The 26,059-nt window shown below is 39.2% G+C and overlaps 1 protein-coding gene across 9 annotated transcripts; it reads right to left on the minus strand.

Moving 5' to 3' along the window:
- On the minus strand, positions 1 to 24,603 carry LOC104089616 (nudix hydrolase 23, chloroplastic). 9 transcript variants are annotated; one of them, XM_070196773.1, is made up of 8 exons: positions 24,116 to 24,601; positions 3,992 to 4,069; positions 2,495 to 2,571; positions 2,192 to 2,327; positions 1,969 to 2,109; positions 1,770 to 1,828; positions 418 to 485; positions 1 to 320 (listed from the first exon to the last, which is right to left on the minus strand). In XM_070196773.1, exons 1-7 carry the CDS (start codon positions 24,377 to 24,379, stop codon positions 425 to 427), a joined length of 816 nt encoding a protein of 271 aa, XP_070052874.1. In that variant the 5' UTR covers positions 24,380 to 24,601; the 3' UTR covers positions 1 to 320; positions 418 to 424. The 9 variants fall into 9 exon arrangements, with proteins under 9 accessions (XP_070052874.1, XP_070052868.1, XP_070052867.1 ...); XM_070196767.1 differs by having other exon boundaries at positions 1,749 to 1,828; positions 3,938 to 4,069; XM_070196766.1 differs by having other exon boundaries at positions 1 to 377; positions 414 to 485; positions 1,749 to 1,828; positions 3,938 to 4,069.
- Between the last annotated feature and the right edge of the window lie 1,456 nt (positions 24,604 to 26,059).

The following is a 26,059-nucleotide window of genomic DNA, read 5'->3' on the forward strand; positions in this document are numbered from 1 at the left end:
TGGAACAACAATACACGTATCACGTGTTACATTAACAATTAACAAACATGTCTTTCTACTAGCTTTATATCGTTGCTTAATTAAGAAAGCGATCAAAAAATGGTAATAAGGTTCAATCTGCACACCTCGCAACTCAAGAAAGACCATTTGTACTACTCAAACCAGGGAGACTTTTTACAAGATGATCAAAAGAATGGAAATATCAACACAACAATAGATCTATGATGAAAGAAATTCATTTCCAGATGCTTTCATTGTGCGAGAGCACCGAAAACTCTTCCTATTTGGACGAAGATCAGAATGCATCAGCACTGTTGAGTCTGTTATGGAGGATAAATAGTCAGAATTAACTGTTTCACATCACCCCATCGTCTGGTCTACTTTCTTAGGTGAAAGTGACCTTGGAAAAGAACTTACATGCTTGTTAGGATTGCATATGATAATCCAGAGTGTAGGCATGGATTTCAGAAGGGCTTGTACCAGGCCTGGAAACAAGATTTCACACATTAGGAAGGAAAAAAAGATAAAGAAATGCAACTTAAAGACAAGCTCTTAGCAGAAGAAAAGAAGGTTTGCAATCCATCAAAAAGCTTACATTATACCATTGACTAATGAACCAAATCCAACAAATTGGATTTTCTTGACATGGTTAGGACGAGCACGCACCAAAGTAGGCTATAGTTGAGATTTTATATTACACCAAAGTAGAGTAGTCTCAAGCAACAATATCCAGAAAGAAATTTCCAGGTCTAATGTTTAGGTTTAAAACAGCTTAGTTTTCAACAAGTGCTCAAACCTAGAAGTCAAGCATCAAAAGTGGACAAATAACTTAACGTTAAAAAATACGAAAGAACGGGGGAGTACGATGTATCTCAACTTGAAAGTCAAATTGTTGCAAATGTATTCATAAAGGTCGAAATTGTGCTTCCTTACATCCGTCAGATGCATATTATTCTACTGAGAGGGGTATATACTAGGCATTGCATGTCAATCCAAGACAGGGATTCCATCAAGTTTAGAGTTCTAATAGAGGTATAAATAACAAGCAGGTGTTCCACCAGCTCAAGTTATATTAACATGGGGAGTTGAAAAGGATGAAAATATGAACTTAACTGGTTCTATTGGACAAAGACAGCAAACTATTCTACACTAATTTAAGCTTTTGCCAATGATTAGGAGTAAGAGGGGATCAAATTCGGCTCAGCTTAGAATTGAGTTGATGTCTTGCAAAGAAATGCCAAACAGACAAAATAGATTGAAATGTCACAGAAATTAATATGAAGGGCGAGAGAGATTTTAGTTGAAAAGTAAGCGTTACAAAAAAATGCACAACCACCACCAGTGCAGAGCAATTCAGAGAGGTGGTGTTAATCAAGTTACCATTAGTGGATCTCTTTCTTTTCCAAATCAAAGGTTATTGAAAGACAACATGGTTGAGTATAACCGATTCACTGCTTGCTAATAACCAGAAGACAAAAATTCTAACGCTCTAGAAATGAAATATAAGAAAGAAAAAGTTACAGTACCACTTACTCTAATGAAAGGAACACTTATAGTTTGTGATTTCTCCTATTAGTTTCGTCTTCAAATGAACGACATTTCATGTTTTTGGTGTAGCTATAAATGCTTGTGTAAACTAACAATGCTCTCTGTTTTGTCTGTCATACGCGTTCAAATAGGATTTATCTAATTTGCTCAACAGACTACTTAAGCTTCATAATGGATCTATATAGCAGAAAGAAAACTACCATATAGGCTGACCAGAATACCTCTTGTTAATGATGCCATAATGAAACTTCGGCCTTCCAACTTTAATATCTTCAATGTACTACAATCACATGAAATAAGAAAGGTCACTTAAAATTAGAGAAAGCAAGCAAATGAAGAAAATGTTATCTTTATACATACATGTGTGTGTGTGCGTATTTTTTCTATTAAGTAAATATTAACCTTGTAACATAAACATACCAGCTTCAAGGTCACCAGCATTGATGAAAATGCTAAAGAATCAAAAGGAATATCATCAAGCTCATAAAGCCGACATTCTGATGATTCTGGACCTGGTGAAAAGTGGGGAGTTTTCAGCTTCGCCAAAAAAATCATGTACGTCTGCAACACAACGAATAAGTGTCGTCAATATCTGTCTCAATTCATAGAAAGTACTTGTCATCTTCAAGATGTTTATACTCACTTGGCCTATAAGAGGGATGTCTAATTGAGCAAAAGGTGACTGAACCTCTACTTCTGCATTTGCCTCTTCTAGAGTTTCCCTAATTGCTCCTTCTGCAGCAGATTCACCAATTTCCATGTAGCCAGCGGGCAGCGTCCTACCAGTACAACAATATTTGAAGATAAACTCACAATACTGGAGTTTGAAGTACTTCACCACTTTCTACATTTCTGGATGTTGGGAATTTTAAAAAAAAAGACTTTCTTAGGGAGGTGAGTGAAAGACCTCCTTTTGCCTCACTAAACTTTGTTGGCAGGCACATACCAAAGGCCGTACGATGGTTGAATTTTCCGCCTGCACATTAATATCTTCTTATCGTGCTCAATAAGGCAACCAACAACCTGTATTTGTGGATGATTACACATATTATTCCCTTAGTACATTGCAGGATAAAACTCTGTGTTTGTTGTGCGTTGCACAAATGAATAATAAAACCACAACAGGAGAAAGAACCATATTAATTCATATGGCTACTATAAACGAGATTAATTATGGTCTTGCAACCTCAAAGTTCATAGTAAGACAAACTATACTCAATGAGGTTCAGATTAGTAAACAACTAGAATCACTAAGATTTAAGTGGGGGGTTCCCGCAGAGCATGCTCGAGCAGCCCTCCCGGGGGTGTGCAGACCAACTGGGTAAATTTACCATAATAACTATTTCCCATGGAACACCTACCTGAAGTTTAGCGAGTTCCCAAACTATTAATCCAAAGTGCAAAATAAAGCAAAACAGAGTCTGAATAGACTCTTTAACCTCAGAATTAAAGAATGCAAGCAAACAAGGGATAAACCTATCTGATAAATAAACATCCACAAAAGCCATACAAGGTTGTGTTCTTTGGCTTACCATCCTTTCTTGCACTCTCATTTTTCAGCCAAGCAATTTTCTACCCACTTTCTCTTGACCAATACTGTTTGCTCCTCTGAATAGACTCTTTAACCTCAGAATTAAAGAATGCAAGCAAACAAGGGATAAACCTATCTGATAAATAAACATCCACAAAAGCCATACAAGGTTGTGTTCTTTGGCTTACCATCCTTTCTTGCACTCTCATTTTTCAGCCAAGCAATTTTCTACCCACTTTCTCTTGACCAATACTGTTTGCTCCTCTGAATAGACTCTTTAACCTCAGAATTAAAGAATGCAAGCAAACAAGGGATAAACCTATCTGATAAATAAATATCCACAAAAGCCATACAAGGTTGTGTTCTTTGGCTTACCATCCTTTCTTGCACTCTCATTTTTCAGCCAAGCAATTTTCTACCCACTTTCTCTTGACCAATAATGTTTGCTCCTTTGCAGCTATATCTCAACTGGCTTAGCTATCTTTTGTCTTCCACTGTCGCTTAACAAATTGTGCTATGTTTTCCTTTTTCCTAGGTATATGCATATTTCAAACTGTCCCCGAAACAAAACTGAATTTGATAAAAATACAAATAAGTAGACTTAATAATTGAAACAAGGTTACCAAACTGATTTGGTTTGGGGGATTTATCTGGTTCTAAACAAAGATGGACACTCCCACTTTCAAGTTTCAACCATCAATATTGAAAATTAACCACCAAACATCTATGTTATGAAAAGCCAAAGGGAAAAATCATGTACTCATTACAATTTCAAGTGGTAATACAATGATTAGTCTGCATTTGATTCGAGAATCCATGCCCGAAAAATGTAGACCGTAAAGCTTCATAAAATCTTACCATTTTTGGATTCTCATAGATAATCTTCCCACAGAGGGTGCAGATAGCTCTCACTTTTTCCTCACCATCAGGTATCTCATGCTTTGTTGAGCCTCCACAAAACTGGCAGAAGTTGATCTTGCGAATATTGCCCTACATGATGTTTGAACTGAATGTATCAGGGAAAAGATAAAAGGGACATGGAAAATTTATAAAACACAAAAACATTCTCATATCTATTCAAATAACATATAGGTAATTTTTAAGAGGTGTACCTATTGCGTACGTTAGGGCGATTAAGGACATCTATAATGGAGCTAAGACCCGGGTGAGGACAATAGGAGGGGACTCGGAACACTTCCCAGTGGTGATGGGGTTGCACCCGGGATCGGTTCTCATCCCATTTTTATTTACCCTGGCGATGGACACGCTGACGCGCCACATTCAAGGGGAGCTACCGTGGTGCATGTTATTTCCAGATGACATTGTACTGATTGATGAGACGCGAAGCAGTGTTAACGCGAGTTTGGAGGTTTGGAGGCAGACTCTGGAGTCTAAAGGTTTCAAGTTGAGCAGTACCAAGACAAAATACTTGGAATGTAAGTTCAGTTGGGTGACTCTAGGAAACGGATAGGGACGTGAGACTTGACACACAAGTCATTCCTAGGAGAGTAAGTTTCAAGTACCTTAGGTTAGTTATACAAGAGAATAGGGAGATTGACGAGTATGTCACACATCGACATCGTATTGGAGCAGGGTGGGTGAAATGGAGGCTCGCCTCCGGCGTTTTTTGTGATAAGAATGTGCCACCAAAACTTAAAGGTATATTCTACAAAGCGGTGGTCAGCTGTGTGGGGTTGAGTGTTGGCCAGTCAAGAATTCCGATGTCCAAAAGATGAAGGTAGCAGAAATGAGGATGTTGAGATAAATGTGCGGGTACACCAGGTTAGATAAAATTAGGAATGAGGATATTCGGAAAAAGGTGGGCGTAGCCCCTGTGGAGGACAAGATGCGGAAAGTGGTATTAGAGCGTACACACTACCCTCCCCAGACCTCACTTGTGGGACTACACAGGGTTTGTTGTTGTTATAATTTTTAAAAAGAATTGGCTGGTGTTAGATTGTCAACATTTGTTTGAGAAAGTGGGTTGGTATCTCCTATGTTGGGCAATCCTCACATCATGAGTTAATTTTTGGGATTGAGTTGGATGCAAGATTCATTTTTCTCGAAATGGCATTAGAGGCAGACCTATCACTGTTCTTGGTTTATCCAATGTTGGACTCCCAAGTCAAGTTGTCCATGCTCACAATGTCCAGCCTTGGGCGTGCGGGTTGTGGGTGTTAGAGGTTAGAGGTTAGAGTGTTTCGCATTAGTCGAGGAATGAGCTCTTATCCCCTTACATGATGTTGAGATATCCTCACCTCAGAGCTGCCTTTCTGGGTTGAGTTAAGCTCAAGGTTCAGTTTTCTTCACAATTTGCAGAAGTGCAGACTGCAAACTAACTTTTAGTACAGGAAGAGAAACAAAAGATGAAGCTGAAGAGAAAGAGGAGAGAGAAAGCTCCAGCTGAATGCCACTCATTTCATAATAGATTTAAGCTGTTTCTAACACTGACAGCTAGCTGTATATAAGATGCCTACAAGTATAGGCATGTTAGCATTTAGAAGCTTTCTATCAGATTACATCGAAGCTTTTGCAGGACATTTTATCAGAATAGAAGCTTGTAGCTCGATAATTCTTACTAGGAAAATTTCCAACTGCTCATGCCATGATTTATGCCAGAACTATTAGTTGGATAACTATACTGCTGATGAAATACTTTTACCTTCTTATGAAAAGTCAACTTGTGACCTTTAAAAAACGAAATATTTTCTCCATCACAAATGAATGACGCTATATGGAGTATCTAAAGATTGGATTATTTTTCAAAGTTCATTTGCCTATTGAGAACGACCTAAAAAGGCGTGTAAACTCATGTCTTTGAAAATTAGAAATATTTAAAATGTATACTAGGAAACATTGTTTGACTCTCCAAACAATAATTGTGTCATATAATTTGCACATTTGCCAATAATACTAATATATGAATGCAATACCAAAGATTCCACTAGTTTCATCTTTTTTATCTCCTAATTTTCTCACTAATCAATGATAACCTATCAACTACCTAAAGTCCCACTTCTACTTTAGTATCAAACAGTAACCAACTAGACTAAAGCCTTTTGCCTCAAATTTTCCCAACATATGTCTTGACACTCATATTTCAGAAGGGGTTTTACTTGGTTGAAAATTAGAGCTTCCATAATTTTTCCATTTCCTTTGGTATGAACCAGCTGCGTGTTTTCCTCATGCATTAATCATTATATAATAACTAAGCCTCAATCCCAAGCTAATTGGGGTCGTCTATAAAAATTCTTGCTATCCATATCCTCCATTTGAATCCCTTATACATTATATGATGCAGCCAAATGCAACTTATTAACTTCCTCCCCCAACACTCTGCACCAGAAGGTAGAAAGGAAAAGGAAAAGGAAAAGGAAAAGGAGGAATAATGAGTTCTCATTTGTTGCGGACGCCGAATATATAGAGAGATTAAATCACAACTACTATATGTAAAAGTAACTAATAAATAGTAAATGAAACAATAAAAAAAAACACTAGAAGTTTACGAGGTTCAGCAAAATTTGATTTTCTGCCTAGTCCTCGGATATAATCAAATCAAACTTTATTTCACTCCAAAAATTATAAGTGAAATACTACAAGAGAGAAAGAAGACTCAAATGCCTTAGGAGATAAGAAGGAAAATGGCCTTAATAATGTTATGCATGACATCACATAATGTGTGATCATGCAATGTAAATGCATGAAAAATGCATCTACCAATTTCCTCTTAAAAGGAGGCTTCCAAATGTTCACACTAGTACTGTTACGCGGCGCCTTCCTGAAGTTCCTTGGAAGGGCGACGTAAGGCTAAGCAACCGATGTCAGTGCGGTAGCTATGCGCCAACCGAGGTCCTCGCCGTACGCTAGACTAGATTGTCAGTGCCGTACGGGAAAACCAATGTCGTGAGCAATTGAACAGCGGAAAATGAGCAATTGATGATGAAAGCTGATGATTGTATTGATGATGATGAAAGCTATTACAAGATGCAATGCGGTGTCGGGGGGAAGCAGCCCTAGTACAGAGAATTGTTTGAATGCTTGAATGTTTGAATGCTTTGGTCCCCCTTAATAATGCTTAAAAAAATAAACCAAAGTTACATGAGTTGACCTAAGAAAGCTGTAGAAGCACACTGAAAATGAATGAAGTAAAACTACTCTATAATTACAATGAAAAGGACTTAGTCTTCTATGGAAGCAAGTCCGATGGCAGCAACTTTGTCTTGAGCATCAGGGTCTGCGCGCGCATTGCTGTGGGCGCGCGCGGCACTATTTGGATCTGCCAGCGGCGGGGCGCAGGTGCTTGGCATTGGGTCTGCGCGCGCGGCATTGTCGGTGCGCGCGGCGCTGATGGAATTCGCCAGCCGCTGGGCGCTGGCACTGATTATCGGTGGGGCGACAGAGGCGCATGCTCGCTTGTCACTTGGCGCTGCCGAGACCACGGGGCCGACCGTGGCGTTAGGCGTTGGGAGGCTTGCCGGGACGCCACGGGGCACGTCCAAGGGGTCATGGGTCGATGATGGAAAGCAGCCCATGACATTCTCCCCCACCTGAGTTGGCGACGTCCTCGGAGCCTTACCTGTCGGATGATGATGATTGGTCAGGCTCTTGTTGGCTGGGAGGTCTGTTCCCCTCAGTATTGTGAGATGTCTTTCTGAATGATCTTCCATGTATTTCTGAAATGGTCGGAGGCGGCTGACATGGAAGACTGGATGGATTTTCCACCAGGCTGGTGTGTTCAGCTGGTATGTGGATTTCCCGATGCGCCTTTCAATGGAAAAGGGTACGATGTATTTTTGTAATAGGCGAGGATCTTGGATCCTCTTTGCAAACAAGTTCCGCCTCGGGGTTCTTACCATCACTTTGTCCCCTGCTTGATGTTGGACAAAGCGACGGTTTTGTTCGGCATACCTCGTTGCCCTCTCCTGGCATTGACAAAATAGCTCCGCACTATCTTCAAAGTTTGCTCCCATTCTGTCGAGAAACTGGCAGCTCGATGAGATGATGGCATGTTTGGTGCATTCACATTTTGTGGGAGTAGCGGTTGCTGTCCGGTAACAATTTCAAAAGCGCTTTTGTTTGTATGGGCGCATTTTTGTGAATTGAAACATAGCTGAGCAGCATCCAGAAGCTTCACCCAATGTGTTTGTGACCTGGTTGCAAATTGGCGGAGATATTCCTCCAGCATGTCATTGAACCGGTATGTTTGATCATATGTTTGCTGATGATGATGGTTTGAGTTGTAACTCAATTTGGATCCGAGGCAACTGAAGAGTTGGGTCCAAAACTTGCTAGTGAAGCGTGGGTCGCAGTCACTAATGATGTTGCTGGGCATACCCCAATGTTTGACAACATGAGAGAAGAAGAGTCGAGCTGTATCTTCTGCTGATATGTTCTGTGGGGCTGCGATGAAGGTAGCATACTTGGAAAATTGGTCTACTACCACCATGATGGTTGCATGATTTCCGACCTTGGGTAATCCTGTGATGAAATTCAGGGAAATGCTTTCCCAAGGTCTCTGTGGGACAGGTAGCGGCTCCAAGAGTCCCGCTTGTGCTGAGTGATCCGACTTGTCCTTTTGGAATGCTTGACAAGTCTTCACACAATGAGGGGCGCCATGAGCTGTTGGACCCCGATGATGTGATGTCTGTTTGATGATGTTGAGGGCAGCCGGAACCGTGGGTTCAGGTCTGTTGGTTCCCTCCTTAAACTGCATGGCCGTGATGTTTCCAGCGGCCATCTTCTTGGATATGCACGGTATGGTGTGGGGTTTGGCCCCGTTGTCTCCCATCATTAGGAGCATGTTGGCATATGGTACCGGGATGGTGTTGGTCTGCCTGAGGAATTCCAATCCCACTATCAGTTCGAAGTCATCGATGATAGCTATGTGTAGGTCGAATATTCCCTTGTATGGGCCAAGCTTCATTGGCACTTCTTTGGCTATTCCACTCACTTGCTGAGATGGAGAGTTGATAGCCTTGACACGAACCTTGCAGTTTTGCACTGCTAGACCGAGGCATTGCACCTGAGTTGAGGCTAGGTAGTTGTGGCTAGCACCCGTGTCTATCAATGCCCGAATAGGTCTGTCGTTTACTTTCATGTCAACGAACATTAAGGTCCTCTTTTGTGATGTGGGAGGCCTCTCGTCCGCCTTTCCTTTCCCTTTCTTGCCGATTGGGAATGCCTTCTTCTTGGGGTTGCCAGCGCTGATTCCCGCCAAGTTATCATGAATGGAACCAACAAATGCGTTGAAGGCCCCTACCTGTTCTTCGCCGACTGAGCCGTCCTGATCTGACTCATCATCGTCAACAGTTTGTTGAGCATTGATTTATGTGTTGGGACATTGATTGTTCCAATGTTCCCCGCCGTAATGACGGCATTCTGATGGGGGCTTTCTCCCCTGATTGTTGTTGACTGATGCAGCAGTGTTGCTGCTTGAGGAAGGAGTCTTGGATTTGGATGCACCTCGATCTCCTCCGTTTCTGTTGGGGCCACCATTGCTAGGTTGGCTCCCGTTGTATCCCCCTCGGACAGGCGGCCGGGGCCTATCCTTCTAAGTTTCCAACTGATAATCCCCAAGGCACTCTGCAGCTTGAATGACCTTGGACAGGGTATCTACCCGTTGTCTTTGCAGTTCCATACGAGCATGAGGTTTCAAACCTTCTATGAATGCGAACAATTTGTCTTTGTTCCCCATATCCCGTATGTTTAGCATGAGTGCGGAGAATTCACGCACGTAGTCCCGCACCGACCTGGTGTGGCGGAGTTCACGCAACTTTCTCCGTGTATTGTATTCCACGTTTTCGGGGAAGAACTGCAGGCGTAGGGCGGCCTTTAGTTCTGCCCATGTCTGGAGAGTATCTTCACCGGCCCTGATGGCTTCGTATTTGACTCGCCACCAGAGTTTTGCATCGCCTTGAAGATACTATGGCAGCAGTTGCTACCTTCTTGGATTCCTCCAACTGTCCAACGGCATCGAAGTATTGTTCGATGTCGAAGATGAAGTTTTCCACTTCTTTAGCATCCCGGGCTCCGTTGTATGGCTTGGGCTCCGAAATTTTCAGCTTTTGTGGCATGGGGGCAATGTTCATGGCATCCCTGATGTGGTTTTCGCCCCCTTTGAGCAGGCTTTGAAGGGCAGAATTGACAACATTGAGCTGGCCTGTCAAGTTTTCTATGGTTTGCTGCATGACGGTCAGTCAGTCTGCCTCTAGTTCCCGATGGGCTAAATCCTCGGTACGCTCCTGTTGGAGGTCCTCGAATTTGCCATGAATTTTGGTTGCCTCGACGGCAGCCGTTTGCCGGTCTTCCTCAGAGTCTTGACTGATGTTTGCTATGTCAACTTCGGCCTGCCGCATTCTGCGGTCCAGGTCGTCCAACCTTTGCACTAGGTTGGTTTTTAGATCAGGCAACGTATCCACGATGGGCCGTAATGCGTCAACCGTCTCTTCTAGGGTCGTGATGCGATCCCCGTAATTCACCATGGTCAGAAATGGTGATGATGATGCCAATGAGTTCCCTCGTCCGATGTCGAGCCTAGACTCTGATACCAACTGTTACGCGGCGCCTTCCTGAAGTTCCTTGGAAGGGCGACGTAAGGCTAAGCAACCGATGTCAGTGCGGTAGCTATGAGCCAACCGAGGTCCTCGCCGTACGCTAGACTAGATTGTCAGTGCCGTACGGGAAAACCAATGTCGTGAGCAATTGAGCAGCGAAAAATGAGCAATTGATGATGAAAGCTGATGATTGTATTGATGATGATGAAAGCTATTACAAGATGCAATGCGGTGTCGGGGGAGAGACACCAGTACAGAGAATTGTTTGAATGCTTGAATGTTTGAATGCTTTGGTCCCCCTTAATAATGCTTAAAAAAAATAAACCAAAGTTACATGAGTTGACCTAAGAAAGCTGTAGAAGCACACTGAAAATGAATGAAGTAAAACTACTCTATAATTACAATGAAAAGGACTTAGTCTTCTATGGAAGCAAGTCCGATGGCAGCATGTCTTGAGCATTAGGGTCTGCGCGTGCATTGCTGTGGGCGCGCGCAGCACTATTTGGATCTGCCAGCGGCGGGGCGCTGGTGTTTGGCATTGGGTCTGCGCGCGCGGCATTGTCGGTGCGCGCGGCGCTGATGGAATTCGCCAGCCGCTGGGCGCTGGCACTAATTATCGGTGGGGCGACAGAGGCGCATGCTCGCTTGTCACTTGGCGTTGCCGAGACCACGGGGCCGACCGTGGCGCTAGGCGTTGGGAGGCTTGCCGGGACGCCGCAGGGCGCGTCCAAGGGGTCATGGGTCGATGATGGAAAGCAGCCAAACTTTATTTCACTCCAAAAATTATAAGTGAAATACTACAAGAGAGAAAGAAGACTCAAATGCCTTAGGAGATAAGAAGGAAAATGGCCTTAATAATGTTATGCATGACATCACATAATGTGTGATCATGCAATGTAAATGCATGAAAAATGCATCTACCAATTTCCTCTTAAAAGGAGGCTTCCAAATGTTCACACTAGTACACATGAATCTTGTCAAATTTAACAAATCTCTACCTTGACAAGATTCCACACTTTCAATTTTCTCACTACTAAATTTTGATTGTGTCTTCAACTTCAATCTTCAAAGTTCAACAATATTAATCAAGTTCAAACAATGTTGAAACTTGATCGCAGTCATTACTTTTGTTTGCATATCAGCAGGATTGTCTGTAGTTCGAATTTTCTGCACCATGATTCCACCTTCTATAATATCTCGTACAAAGTGATATCGAACATCGATGTGCTTCGTCCTTGCATGATAAACTTAGTTCTTTGCTAATTGGATAGCACTTTGACTATCACAAAATAGTGTGATGCGTTCTTGACCAATACCAAGCTCTTTAAGCAACCCTTGAAGCCAAATTGCCTCTTTTACAACCTCCGAAATTGCCATGTACTCTGCCTCAGTAGTAGACAAAGCAACCGTTGACTGCAAAGTAGACTTCCAAATAACTGGTGCATTTGAAGTGAAAACATAACCAGTAGTTGATCTATGCTTGTCCAAATCACCCGCATAATCTGAGTCACAATATCCAACAAGATACTGACTATCTTCCTACTCAAAAATCAATCCAACATCTACAGTATTACGAATATACCGTAGAATCCATTTCACAGCTTGCCAATGCTCATTTCCTGTATCATACATATACCTATTAAATTTGACAAGATTCATGTGAACATTTGGAAGCCTCCTTTTATGAAGAAATTGGTAGATGCATTTACATTGCATGATCACAAATTATGTGATGTCATGCATGACATTATTAAGGTCATTTCCCTTCTATAAATAGCAAGGGTTTTGTTCGTTTGTAAACACCTCTCACTTGCCTTCTTATATTCTAAGGCATTTGAGTCTTCTTTTTATCTTATAGTATTTTTGGAGTGAAATAAAATTTGAGTTGATTGTGTCCGAGTATTTCACTTATAGTTTTGTTCGTTTGTAAACACCTCTCACTTGCCTTCTTATCTTCTAAGGCATTTGAGTCTTTTTTCTATCTTATAGTATTTCACTTGTAATTTTTGGAGTGAAATAAAATTTGAGTTGATTGTACCCGAGTACTAGACATAAAATCAAATTTTGTCGAACCTCGTAAACTTCTAATGTTCTTTTTTATTGTCTCATTTACTATTTATTAGCTACTTTTAGATATAGTAATTGTGATTTAATCACTCTCTATATATTCGGCTTCCGCAACAATTGGTATCAGAGCCAAGGTTCTATCTGAGTATGCTCTGTGGTTGCAGCATAGTCTGAACTTCCACATCAGAAAAGAATTATTTTGGTGTTCTGTAGTGTCAGCAAATAAATAGTATATGTAGCAAAAATAGGAGACCAAAAAAATGAAGTGTGCACATCGGGGTGTCGGTAGTACGTCGTTGGCATCTTCGCTTATGACAAGAATTATGTCAAATACGAAATTTGCAATTGAATTTTTTGACGGGTCAGGACATTTTGGGATGTGGCAAGCTGAGGTTCTTGATGTCCTTTTTCAACAAGGGCTAGATATTGCCATAGAAGAAAAGAAACCATACAATATATAGGAGAACAAGCTTGGAAGATTATCAACCGCTTTGCTTGTGGTACCATTCGATCTTACCTTACAATAGAACATAAGTATCCATACACTAAAGAAACTTTTGCAAATAAATTGTGGAATGCATTGTAGGATAAATACCTTTAGTATTATGGATAGTTGTTCCAAATTCAACCCTTGTCTGTTTCCACTTGATACAATGCTCACAAAACTCCAAATTGCAAGTCTTTACTCCTTTTAACAATCCTTGATCTGATAAAATTTTCAAAGATTTTCCTCCAGCATGTCCCAAGCGCATGCGTCATAGCTTGGTTACTTCTGCCTCCTTGTTATCATTGGATGTCAATGTTGTTGTCCTAATAACTATACTACCGTGATAATGGTACATATTATTTCGCCGAATTCCCTTCATTACCACTAGTGCACCGGAGCATATTATGATATTCTCGTTACCCCATTTTCTGCAACAACTTTGAACCCCTTTGACTCTAGGGCTCCTATAGAAATGAGATTTTTCTTCAATTCCGGTATGTATCGAACATCTGTTAATGTTCTGATCATTCCATCATGGTTCCTTAATCGGATTGAACCAATACCATAAACGATAAGAGGATTGTTATTTGTGGTGTGAATAACTCCACATTCTCCTTCTTGAAAATCAACGAACCAGTCCCGGTTGGGACACATATGATAGCTACATGTTGAATCCATCAGCCATATGTCAGATGGTTTGAATAGCTCTGTTGTAACTAGTGAGAAATCAGAGTCGTCACAATCAGCTACATTTGAAATTATGACAGTCTTCCATTGTTAGGTTTGGCCTTGTTTTTCAACTTTGGACATTCTTTCTTCCCGTGCCCCTTTTCTCGGCAAAAGGTGTATTCATCTTTGTTGGACCTGGATCTTGACTTCGATCTTCCTTTCTTCGTTCTCATCTGGTTTTGAGAACGACCTCTCATGACTAGTGCTTCTCTTCTCCACTCTTTTGTTTTTCTCTCTTTCTTTGTTCATAGTTGTATAAGGCAGAACAAACTTCTTTGAGAGATACTTTATCATTCCCATGAAGTTGAGTAGTTTCGAGGTGCTCGTACTAATCAGGAAGTGAACTTAATAACATTAAGGCCATATCTCCATCACTAAAAGTCACGCCCATATTCTGCAAATCTATCGCCAACTTATTAAATATGGTAATATGACCATACATTGTAGTACTAGGAACATATGTGAAGCGTAACAGTTTTTTTTTCATGTAAAGTTTATTTTAATTGTTTTTCTTAAAGAATTTATCCAACAATGCATTGCACAATTTATTTGCAAAAGTTTCTTTAGTGTATGGATACTTATGTTCTATTGTAAGGTAAGATCGAATGGTACCACAAGCAACGCGGTTGATAATCTTCCAAGCTTCTACTCCTATATTGTCTGGTTTCTTTTCTTCTATGGCAATATCTAGCCCTTGTTGAAAAAGGACATTAAGAACCTCAGCTTGTCATATCCCAAAATGTCCTGACCCGTCAAAAAATTCAACTGTAAATTTCGCATTTGACATAATTCTTGTCATAAGCGAAGATGCCAACGACATATTACCGACACCCCGATGTGCACACTTCATTTTTTTTGTCTCTCATTTTTGCTACAGATACTATTTATTTGCTGACACTACAGAACACCAAAATAATTCTTTTTTGATGTGGAAGTTCAGATTATGCTGCAACCACAGAGCATACTCAGATAGAACCTTGGCTCTGATACCAATTGTTGCGGAAGCCGAATATATAGAGAGTGATTAAATCACAATTACTATATCTAAAGGTAGCTAATAAATAGTAAATGAGACAATAAAAAAGTACATTAGAAGTTTACGAGGTTCGGCAAAATTTGATTTTATGCCTAGTACTCGGACACAATCAACTCAAACTTTATTTCACTCCAAAAATTACAAGTGAAATACTATAAGATAGAAAGAAGACTCAAATGCCTTAGAAGATAAGAAGGCAAGTGAAAGGTGTTTACAAACGAACAAAACCCTTACTATTTATAGAAGGGAAATGGCATTAATAATGTCATGTATGACATCACATAAAGTGTGATCATGCATCTACCAATTTCTTTCTAAAGGGAGGCTTCCAAATGTTCACAGTAGTTCACATGAATCTTGTAAAAATTTAACATCATTTACTTAGCATCCTCACACAGGCACAAAAACGGAAAACAATCTTGATCAAATAATTATTCCTTAATTCTAAATTAATTTTGGGTCCATTACATGAAAATGTTTTTACCCATTCAAATGATTCATCATATTTGGCTATTAGAGACTTTTATACACCTCGTCGACTCATCATAATTGTAACAACCCGACCAATCGTTTTGAGCATTTGCACTTCCCTTGGTGGTTTGAGGGCATGAGTAGCTCTGTATGATGTATTATGACTTGTGTGTATCATCGGTTTCGGTTTTCGGGTGATTCAGAATTAGTTTGGAAGAATGAATTTCATGTTTGAAGTTTTAAGTTGGAACAGTTGACCAAGTATGACTTTTGTGTATTTGACCCCGGAACGGAGTTTTGATGGTTCTGTTAGGTCCAGATAAGGCTGGCAAGTGGGCCGGTCTTGTGGGCCGGTCCTATGCTTTGGGCCCGCCAGGACCGGGACCATTTAGCCCGTCAGGGCCCGGGACCGGATCGGTCCCTTCGCGGGCCAAACGGTCCCAACGGTCAACTTTTAAAAAAAAAAAATTAAAATATAACCGTTGGGTTGTCAAAAATAGTCGTTGGGCTGTCAAAAATAGCCATTTAACCCCCAACTTTGTTTTAACCCCAAACTTTTTATAATTACACTTTTTCCCTATTTTCAACTATAAATAACCCCTCATTCTTTCATTTTTCTTACAAAATCATCAATCTATCACAATCTCTCTCTAATTTTATTCTATAATTGCTACTATTACTTACTTTATTGTTATAATTTGTGAAAAAATTATGAAGTTGCTGAATTGAAGTATTCAACGATAATCAATTTTCAACAAGTTGTTCGTCAATTCGGTAAACTCGTTCCAACTCTTAAGTTTTAATATATACATCTTATATAAGCTATATAAGATGTATATAGTATATATAGTACAGTATAGTATAGTATATATAGTATAGTATAGTATATATACTAAGTGTATAATATATATATATATACTTCTGATATTGGTCGTACTGTTAATAGAAATGATTATTTGACTGTTACATGCCATTGGATAGATGATAATTTTTGTATGCAAAAACGTATTATTGCTTTTAAATATGATGAAGATCAAAGTCATATTGGAGCATTTATAAGTAAATAATCCATGAAGTTGTTATATTTTACAATCTTTCAGAAAAAGTTATATGTCATTTGATAATGCTTCTAACAACAATGCTGCTATTACAATATTAAAATTGCATCTACACCCACCACTTCCTGAAATATTTCATGTTAGGTGTGCATGTCATATTTATAATTTAATTGTGAAGAGTGACCTTGAATTATTTAGAGATGAGATCACTTTAATTAGAAGAACTGTTGGTGTAATTCAAGAAAATAATAGAAGTGCTAGATTAAATGCATTTAAGGAAAAATGTGTACAGTACAATATGGACTAAAACCAAGACTCATGCCTGAAGAAATAGTTACTAGGTGGAATTATACTTATTTATTCTTAAGGGCAGCCCGGTGCACTAAGCTCTCGCTATGCACGGGGCCCGGAGAAGGGTCGGACCATAAGGGTCTATTGTACGCAGCTTTACCCTGCATTTCTACAAGTGGCTGTTTCCACGGCTCAAACCCGTGACCTCCTGGTCACATGGCAGCAACTTTACCAGTTACGCCAAGGCTCCCCTTCCGATAACTTTATTTCTTAAGATGTTGTCATAAATATAAAATGCCTATAACTGAAGTTGCCAATTCTCATTGTACCGATCCTAACCGTTTGTTAACATCTAGAACTTGGAAAGTCATTGAAGATGTTGTAAAAAATTTACAAAAATTTTATATGGCTACACTTGAGTTTTCTGGAGCTTATTATCTGACTATTGTAAATGGTTTAGTTCATATTGCTGAAATTTCTCTTTTACTCCATAATTTGAAGAAGAAAAAAGGATATACTTCTGTTGTTGAATCTATGCTAGATAAATTTAAGAAATATTTCTACCCAATTTCCCCTATTTACCTAATTGGTGCTATTTTAAACCCTTCTATCAAAATGGCCACTTGTCGCCAATTAATCATTACTTTATATGTTTATATGGATATTGGACCAACTGAAACCTCTGATGTTGAAACTTGTATTTCTGATATACACAAACATTTACAAACTTTATATCATTATTATGCTAACATTGTTGATGCTTCTGCTGTTGTAGATGCAAATATTCCTTCAAGTTCAGTTTCAATATCTGCATTCGGTGCTTTGGAGGATAATGATGGTGTTCAAGATTATTTGATTTGGTCTACACTAGGAGAGCATTAACAAATCAGTAGAAGGAACATTGATGAACTCCAATTCCACTTGCAAAAGTCACCAGAGCCCCGCACGAAGGAATTTCTACCGCTGGGTTGGTGGAGGAGCAACTCAAATCAATTTCCTATTCTTTCGGCCATGGCTCGATACGTGCTAAATGTGTCGATTTCAAAAGTCGCATCAGAGAGCGCATTTAGCCAAGCAAGGCAGCAACTAGGAGATACTCGTCATTCATTGGGCAGCAACGCTTTGGAAATTCTAGTGTGCTTCAGAGATTGGATAAGATCAGAACGGCGAAATCAAAGGCGTGAAGAGGTAGATGAAGCGGAGGACCAAGAAATTGGAGATATAATGGTTTATGGTTCCGATTCAAGCAATGGCAGAAACCAAGAACCTCATGTTGACAAGGATGAACTTACAAAAATGATGCAAAGCATGTGATGTACTCTTTTTTATTTTTATAATTGTTGTAAACTTTTAATTTGCAAGTTCAAAAATAAAAAAATCAAAATAGAACTTGCAAATTAATTTGAAGTATTATTTATTATTCAATGAAAATATAAAACGAAAGCCTTCGGAGTTTGATCCTTACATATTGCTCTTATTAAATAATGTTTTGTAGCCACTTACTTCAATTTTAAAATTTTAAAATTCAAATTTTAAATTTAAAACTTTAAAGTTTAATTCTAAGCCTTAAAAGTTTGCAAACACTTAAGTATCAATAACATTGAATAAGAAAAACATAATATACTAAAAACAAAAAAAGTAATCTGGCCCGGTCCGGACCCGTTTAGCCCGAACCCGAACGGGCCCTAATTAACCCGGATTTTCCGAACTCGTTACCAGCCCGGACCACTAACCGGACGGGCTGTTTTTTTCGTGTCCAGCCCGGACCAGCCCGTCCGGTTAACGCCCATAGTCCATACCTATCTTCGAGAGGCTACAGGGCATATAGGATAAACTTTTCATCTTTCTTTCATTATCGTGCGGCATTGATTCAGCTTGAAGCGTATCTTTTCGAATTCCTTCCACTCACTCGTATGCATATGTGAGCGTTCGGTATTAGTTGTGCATCGACGGCTTGCGATTCCATAGATGAGGTGCGAGATGTGTTTTCTGTGTTTTGGTGATGGGCCAGTCTGGAGGACGTGAGGCCGGGTTTTGACCGCAGCTTAGGCACGGTGATTTCAGTTGTGTGAGTATATGCGTTTGGAATTCTATGTCCGGTGGTGTCCCTATGAGTGGGACTGGCGGCTCGGTGAGTGGTTGGATAACTATATGATGTGTATCATGCGACTGCGGGATGTGATCAGATGGCTTTGATGTGACGAGAAGGGTTGCTTGGGATGTAAAAAGAACTATTGGATGCTTGATTTCTGCCTTGATGTGTTGTACAGTCTCGAGTTATGATCGTGTTCGACGGATCTTTCATGTTGTTTATTTGTGGAACGAAGTAGATTCCCATGCCTTGTTGATGAATTCAGACTCAGGAAGATTAAGTGATTGCGTAGTAGTTGTGGCTGTGAAAGGGTATAGAGAGATGTCAGTTTGAGGCTAAGTAGGTGCGTTATCACCTGCGGGGTAATCTACTAATGTGTGATCCTTATGATATTGTGTGGAGGGTTTCTTTCTACCAGCGGGTTATATGTGTTGCGATTTGAGTTTGGATTGGTTGAGAAAGCTACCTGACTGTCACGAGAATGAATGCGAGCTTAGCAGATGATTAGGGGAATTTTATAGTTTGTGTTGCATGAGCATGGGAAGAATTTAGTTGAATCTCACTGTTGGATTATGGCAGTAATAGAGTATGGGTATTGTGAGTTATCGGATATTTTGTTTTATGACTTCGAGCCAAGTGGGGGAGTTTACTATTGACGATCAGATTGCATGGTTACATGTTGTAATAATTTCAGCCTGAGGCATGTTTGAAAATCAGTTATGACTTGAAGATGTTGATTTCGAGGATGACTCGAGTAAGGAATTTCTGGATGCGTGACGTGTTACACTTTATGGATACATGGAAATCTTGGAATGATTTAAATCTATTATTCGTGATGGATGTAATGTTCTAAGAAAAGGGAGTCACTTTGTTGCGTTAAGGTGGGGTTACTTCTTGGGGTGTTGGTGTGCTAATGGAGCACATGTCGTTCGGCCCGCTTGGGCGGTGCATTTGAGATTAGAGTAGGGTGGATGACTCTCGAGAAGGTTCTAATGGGTTCAAGATTCTTATATGGCATTTGAGAATTTTCCGGATTTGTATATGTGGTATCCGTTGGCAGGTTTCCTAATGCACCCGGTGCTATGATTTACCCCATTTATGGTGAAGGGGAACTTCCACAGGCCTTTTGTCGTCGTGCTGCAGTAAAAGGATGCATTTATGTAAGTCTTATAACATGTGTTTTCCTTGGAGAATCTCCAGTGTATTATCACTTAATTTTGAATTTTTGTTCCAGTAACACTCTTTACCTTTTTCCCCCATGTGTATTAATTGCAATACATGGCGGAGAGTAGAAAATGTCCAATTATGCATTATGTTTCTGATCGTTCTTTGTGTTTTTGTTGTATAATCATCTCAAGCCCTGCCATCCTCCTATAAATAGAGAAAAGTTCGTGTTTTGTGAAAATTCATTCATAAGGTTCCCCTAGGGAAGTGAAAGAGGTGCATAACATGGGACCAAAGAGAGCTCCTAGAGGTCTCAAATTTGCAGTTGGAGACATGTCAGCTCTCCCAGCATGTAACTTAGGGTGCTTAGCTCTAGCCAGGAAGTGTATTAAACAACTTCGCATCTAGTTGTTGGCCTTGATTTCTTATTCCTCACGATGCTCACTATACATTTGTGATGAATCTCTACCGCTTCACAGTTACCCCTACCCTGGGGAGGGTAGAGAGGCTGTTTCCGAAAGACCCTCGGCTCGAGTTGAGGAGGCTGAAGTGCGGATTGAAATAAGTGGAGCCCAGACCAGCTTGTCTTACTCTATAAAGGGAGTGTAGAACTGGAACAAATTACAAATAAAATCTTATTTTTTTTAAAAATCCTGCGCTCCTGCTTAGGGAATTTTACTTTGCATTTGAACACCTTAAGCACAAATCTTGCAAAGACCAATTAATAGTTAACATACTTGATAGCTATACAAACAATATTCCTGCTTTTAGATCACTTCTCCATCAATTAGACATATTCTTAGCTGATTCAAATTCACATCATGTATCAGTACACAACAAAAAAACTTGGGTTGATGACTGAAAGTATTACCGCAGGTGCTCCTCAAAAGATTCTTCTCTTTATTAGCATGCTTTACAAGTACAAAAGAAATTCTCCTACCTCCACAAAGATGAAGTGATGAACAATCTCAAGCGTCAATTTGATTTTGACCTGCCTTTACCAGTGACAGGTGGGATCAAGAGAAGCATGGCCAATCATAGCCCATAGGCTTTGCACTTTTGGCCGTGGTTAAAAACTAATAACATGTCAATATTAAAATTTTATTTAGTCCTCATCTCGATTAGAGATTGCTAATACAATTAACAATGCCGAACCTCGCTTCTGTACGAACAATTATTGAAGGTTGGCTATACACCAAGATTCTGATTTGTGGTACCAACTATTGATCCATGATTATGGAAAAAAATCAATTATATAGAGTTCCAGTTCACAACTATGCAATGCTTTTATCTTTGTTATTATCTGTCTGTTCCACTGGTTGGATTTGCCTAATCCTTCTTTGAAGAATTAATAAATAATCAGAATACCTAGCCCCTTTTCTGTGACAAAACTTACTTTCAATCTAGCCCCAAGCTAGGAGAGAGCAATTCCACCACAGAAGAATCTAATACATAGATTTAAACTTGGGATTTTTTTGTTCAAACCAAGCATTTCTACTGAAGGAAGTGTCTTATCAATTCTTATTGCTAATACTCCTGCTATTTAATTGGTGTACCCAGTCCTCTTTGTTCCCTCTACAGAATGCTCATACAATTGTCGCTAAGCCTATAGGTCAAGTTGTTAGCTAGGAGAAAATGAGGGCTACCATGTTCTGCTTCGAACAAATATACCACATAAATAGAGAGCAGAAAGTGTTGGTGGATGATCATACAGAAAGCTGTGATCTTAGTTTAATAAAAGTTAATAGTCAACAGTGCTGAATTCCTAGGATCCTGGAATCTTTATCCAAGAATTGTAAATATTTTCAAAAAGGGTTTGTAGAAAGCCCCCCGCCAAAGAAAAAAATAGTATTCTTTACTAGGTGTGCAATAGGAGATGCAACCAATATTAACGGTGGATAACTTGAGGATGAGGAGATCAATGATGGTCAATCGGTGTTGTTTATGTAAGAACTAGAGAGAACACATGGATGATCTTTTGGTCCATTTTAAATACATTACTCAACTTCCGAATCTTGTGTGTTCATTATTTAATATCTCAAGAGTCGTACTGGGGACAAGGAAAGCAGTTTGGAGAACGACACCATTGTGTTTCTTTTGGAATAGTTGGACATGAAGAGATAGGAGATTATTTCATAATACTGAAAGAGATGTAAAGAGTATAACAAGTTTCTTTTTATTTCATCTTTTTTTTTTATGTGAAGAAAAATTACAGCTATGTATAGAAGATTGGGATAGATAGATAGATATATGCTGTTAAGGCACTTACATGTTGTGATACTTGAAGGTTGATTTATCAAAGAAAGGGGGGGAGAATAGTGCTGATATTTAACAATAAAACAACTAGACCCTTTTCCTGTTTCACAAATGTCTTACATATTGAGTAGTGAGGACATTAAGTTGATGCAAGTGTTCCTCCTCAAAAACCTATTAAAGAACCAACCTTTTCTTTTCTGACAAAACAGAACAAATCCAATGTCTTTCTATGATCTAACTCGTCTACAAGAAAAGGTGAAATGCTGTTTTCTTTGACAACTAAAATGATGGTGGCAAGCTCAAATTTGTCGATATTCGTCTTTTATCAAAATTCATATACCAAATCAACATCATCTCAAAACCCAAATTCTTTGTAGGTGATGGTGAAAATCTAGGCTCTAAAAGAAGGTGATGATGCCAATGTTGAACCATTATTTGACAGAAGGTCCTAGGCAGGTAGCCCCATTTCACCAAATTATATTGCTGTTGGAAGTTTCATTTTGTTCAGAGGAAGCAGATAAATAGCTCTAAACTGAAGATATGATGACAGGCTTATTTATATTTCGCATGTTTGAAGGCAATTGACTAAAGTAGGCATACTAGATTATTAAGCAAGCTACCGGAGAAAATATGAGGTAAACGAGGGTATATCAGAGTACAAAGGAGAAAGAGAGATGAAGCCTCTTTAGCTTCTTTTAAATTCAATCCATAACGTCTAAGTCCACAGATATACAGAGTTTCTTCAGAGAAAATTTAAAGGAAGAGAGTGAGAACGGGGCAATAAATACTGAGTATGTATGACTTAATTAGGGTTTAATGCTGAGGCTTCACTCCATAGTAAAATTTTAGTGTAAGAGGTACAAAGCTAGATGATTGATACCAATCCGAATAAGAACACGTTTTCATTCAACTAATCCATCAATTTCTCCAACAAAAAGATCCTAGGTAGCACTTGACCCTGTGCTTTCACAAATATCTTGTAATCTAAGACCACTTTGAATCTCATTCAATGTGCCAAGACGCAACCTCAGACATAAAGAACAACCAACCAACCACATATAAAGAAAATGGCACCAGAAACAACAGAAATCAGCATCTTGAGTCATCGGTTTCAGTATATCAACAACCATCTGCCTTCAAAAAAGCGAGAATTTTTAACCTAAACTTAAGGCCTTAGAGTATAGATGACTGAATGTAGGGACTAAGTGCTGGCTCTTCGGTTACAAATTATGTTGTTGTGCCCGAGGTGAAAGAGTTAATTGGTCCATACCTACCAAAATAAGAGAAGGTTTTCGTTCACTTTTTATCCAACTAAAGGATCCTAAGTAGCACTTAAACCTGTGTTTTCCAAACACTAGTCTTAAATCTACTTTGAATCCGATTCAATGTACCAACTTGCAACATCAAACATAAAGCACAACCACTCAACCAACAAAGACAGATAAGGCAAAACAGCACTAGAAATCACACAATCTAGCACCTTGACTCATCACTCGTCAGTATCAGTAAATCTAAAACTTTCAAAAGAAGTACACAAACCACTCAAACTCCAACATAAATCTGTAAAAACGGTAATCTTGAAAATCCAAAACTGTCCAACTAAAACAATTGGTACTCTAAAAAACCAAGAATTGAATATCTACTAATTATATCCAATACCCAAAAATAATCAAAACTACAAATACTTGGAAATGGAAAAAAAAAAATTAAACCAAACAAGCTGAAAAGTTAAAGAATTATGAATTATCACAATTAATAAAACAAGCAGGGAATAGACAACAATTTCAAGAAATTTAAACCCATTTTTTTTTTATTAAGTAGTAACAACTCACAGTTGACTGGATTGCTGCAACAGATGAAGAAGAAAGTTGTGATGAAGATGGGCCATCTGGGTTTGACTGAGAATGAGTTGAAGACATTCTAAAACATCCCTTATAATGAGAAGCCGGCAATAACAAAGAATCAGTCTTTATAGATGTTGTGCCAATGGATTTACTTATGGAAATTAAGGAAAGCCCAGAATTTGGTTGAGGCTTCCTGAATCGATAGGATAAAAACCCAGAAGATGAACCCAGAATCTGTATAGCTTTGAGCATTATTTTTTAAACTACTGTAGATAATAATGCTACCTATTGGCTCTGATGATTAATAGCTCCCACATGCCAAATTTGAAAGCAAAGATTTTGGTCTCTTATCCCAGGTTTCAGTGGATTTTGATTTATGAAATATGAACATCCGCTTTCACCATATCCACAATTTACAGCAGAATAATACTCCTCCGTATTAAGTATGTTTAGAACCTCAACCAGACAAAAGATGCGAACATCTAATTCGCTTTTGTTAATACTAATAATTTTTTAATGGTCCTACCGTTTGGATTTCAAAATTAAGTGACTAACCCACTTAATTTTAAATGCGTTTGGATTTTTAAAATTAGAATGATTAGGAAAATAATGACAGCATCATGTTTTGCCTAGGATACAATGCAACTTTGGTCGGATGAATTAAGAAAAATATTTTTTTCAATAGATTACGTGAGAGTTTATGTATTAGTTTATGCGAAATAATATTACGGTATTAATGATACTCTTTTATAAAGTAAATAATACTCTACATACCAATTGCTTTATTATTAATTACTACCATATTGCAATTTATTTATTGTTAATTACCGTTATAACAATTCTTTTATTATTATTCGCCTCATAAATAATTTATACTTTATAATTTTTACATAATTATCATGTGAACCAAACTACACCTTTTTTTCCTACTATATATAGAGGAGGAAAGGGAAGCAGGTAGTTGGCATGGTTGTTTGTGCATTGTTTTCATTTTTTTTTGGAATAAATGATCTTCTTACTTATTTTATGGTGTTTGATTAGATAACCGAAAATATTTTTTAAAAAAAATATATAATTTTGACAAACACTATAAAAACGAAATAGGTATGGGTGAGTAAGGTAGTAGGTCGGGCTAAGGTAGCGGTGGCAAGGTTAGGGGCGGGGTGGGGGTGTATAAGGCCCCGTAAAACTTTACCTAAAACCCGGGGTTTCGTGGTGCCGAAGTAGACTTATGTGTTGACGATTGTAGGGATACTTTGTGGTATTGTGAATGCACCTCCACCTACATACATCGGGGTGAGGCGGCAGGACCGCTTTGTGTAGAGTTTGTGGCATGGTGAATGCACCTCCACCCGCATACATTGCAGTGAGGCGGCAGGGCCGCTTTTGTGTAGAGTTTCTGGTATTGTGAATGCACCTCCACCCGCATACATTGGGGTGAGGCGGCAGGGCCGCTTTGTGTAAAGGTAGTTGTAGAGGATCCCCGACTTATGAATTTATAAATATTATTGAAAGCTCTTAATAAATTTGCTATGGCTTTAACGGCTAACTAATCCTTTTATTGTTACCATGATTCATCATATTCATGTTGTATTTCCAAGTCATTGCATATGTGTTTGGTTTTCATACTAGTACTATTCGACATGTACTAACGTCCCTTTTGCCGGGGGCGTTGCATCTTTAATGGATGCAGGTGGTTCCATAGCATTTGGTATCGATCAGTGATAGCACCACCCCCTCTCCTCAGCTGACTTGTTGAGCCCCACTTGATTCTGGGGGCTTATATCTCTTGTTCCATGTATATAGTGTTTTGAGGTATAGTCGGGGCCTTGTTGCCAGCACTATCGTAGTACTCTTTTGTTTATATTAGAGGCTCTGTAGACATAGTGTGGGTTGTATATGTTTTTTGAAAGGTTAAACTAAAAATGTTGT

Source organism: Nicotiana tomentosiformis, chromosome 3 (genome assembly GCF_000390325.3).
Source record: "Nicotiana tomentosiformis chromosome 3, ASM39032v3, whole genome shotgun sequence".
Lineage (NCBI taxonomy): Eukaryota > Viridiplantae > Streptophyta > Magnoliopsida > Solanales > Solanaceae > Nicotiana > Nicotiana tomentosiformis.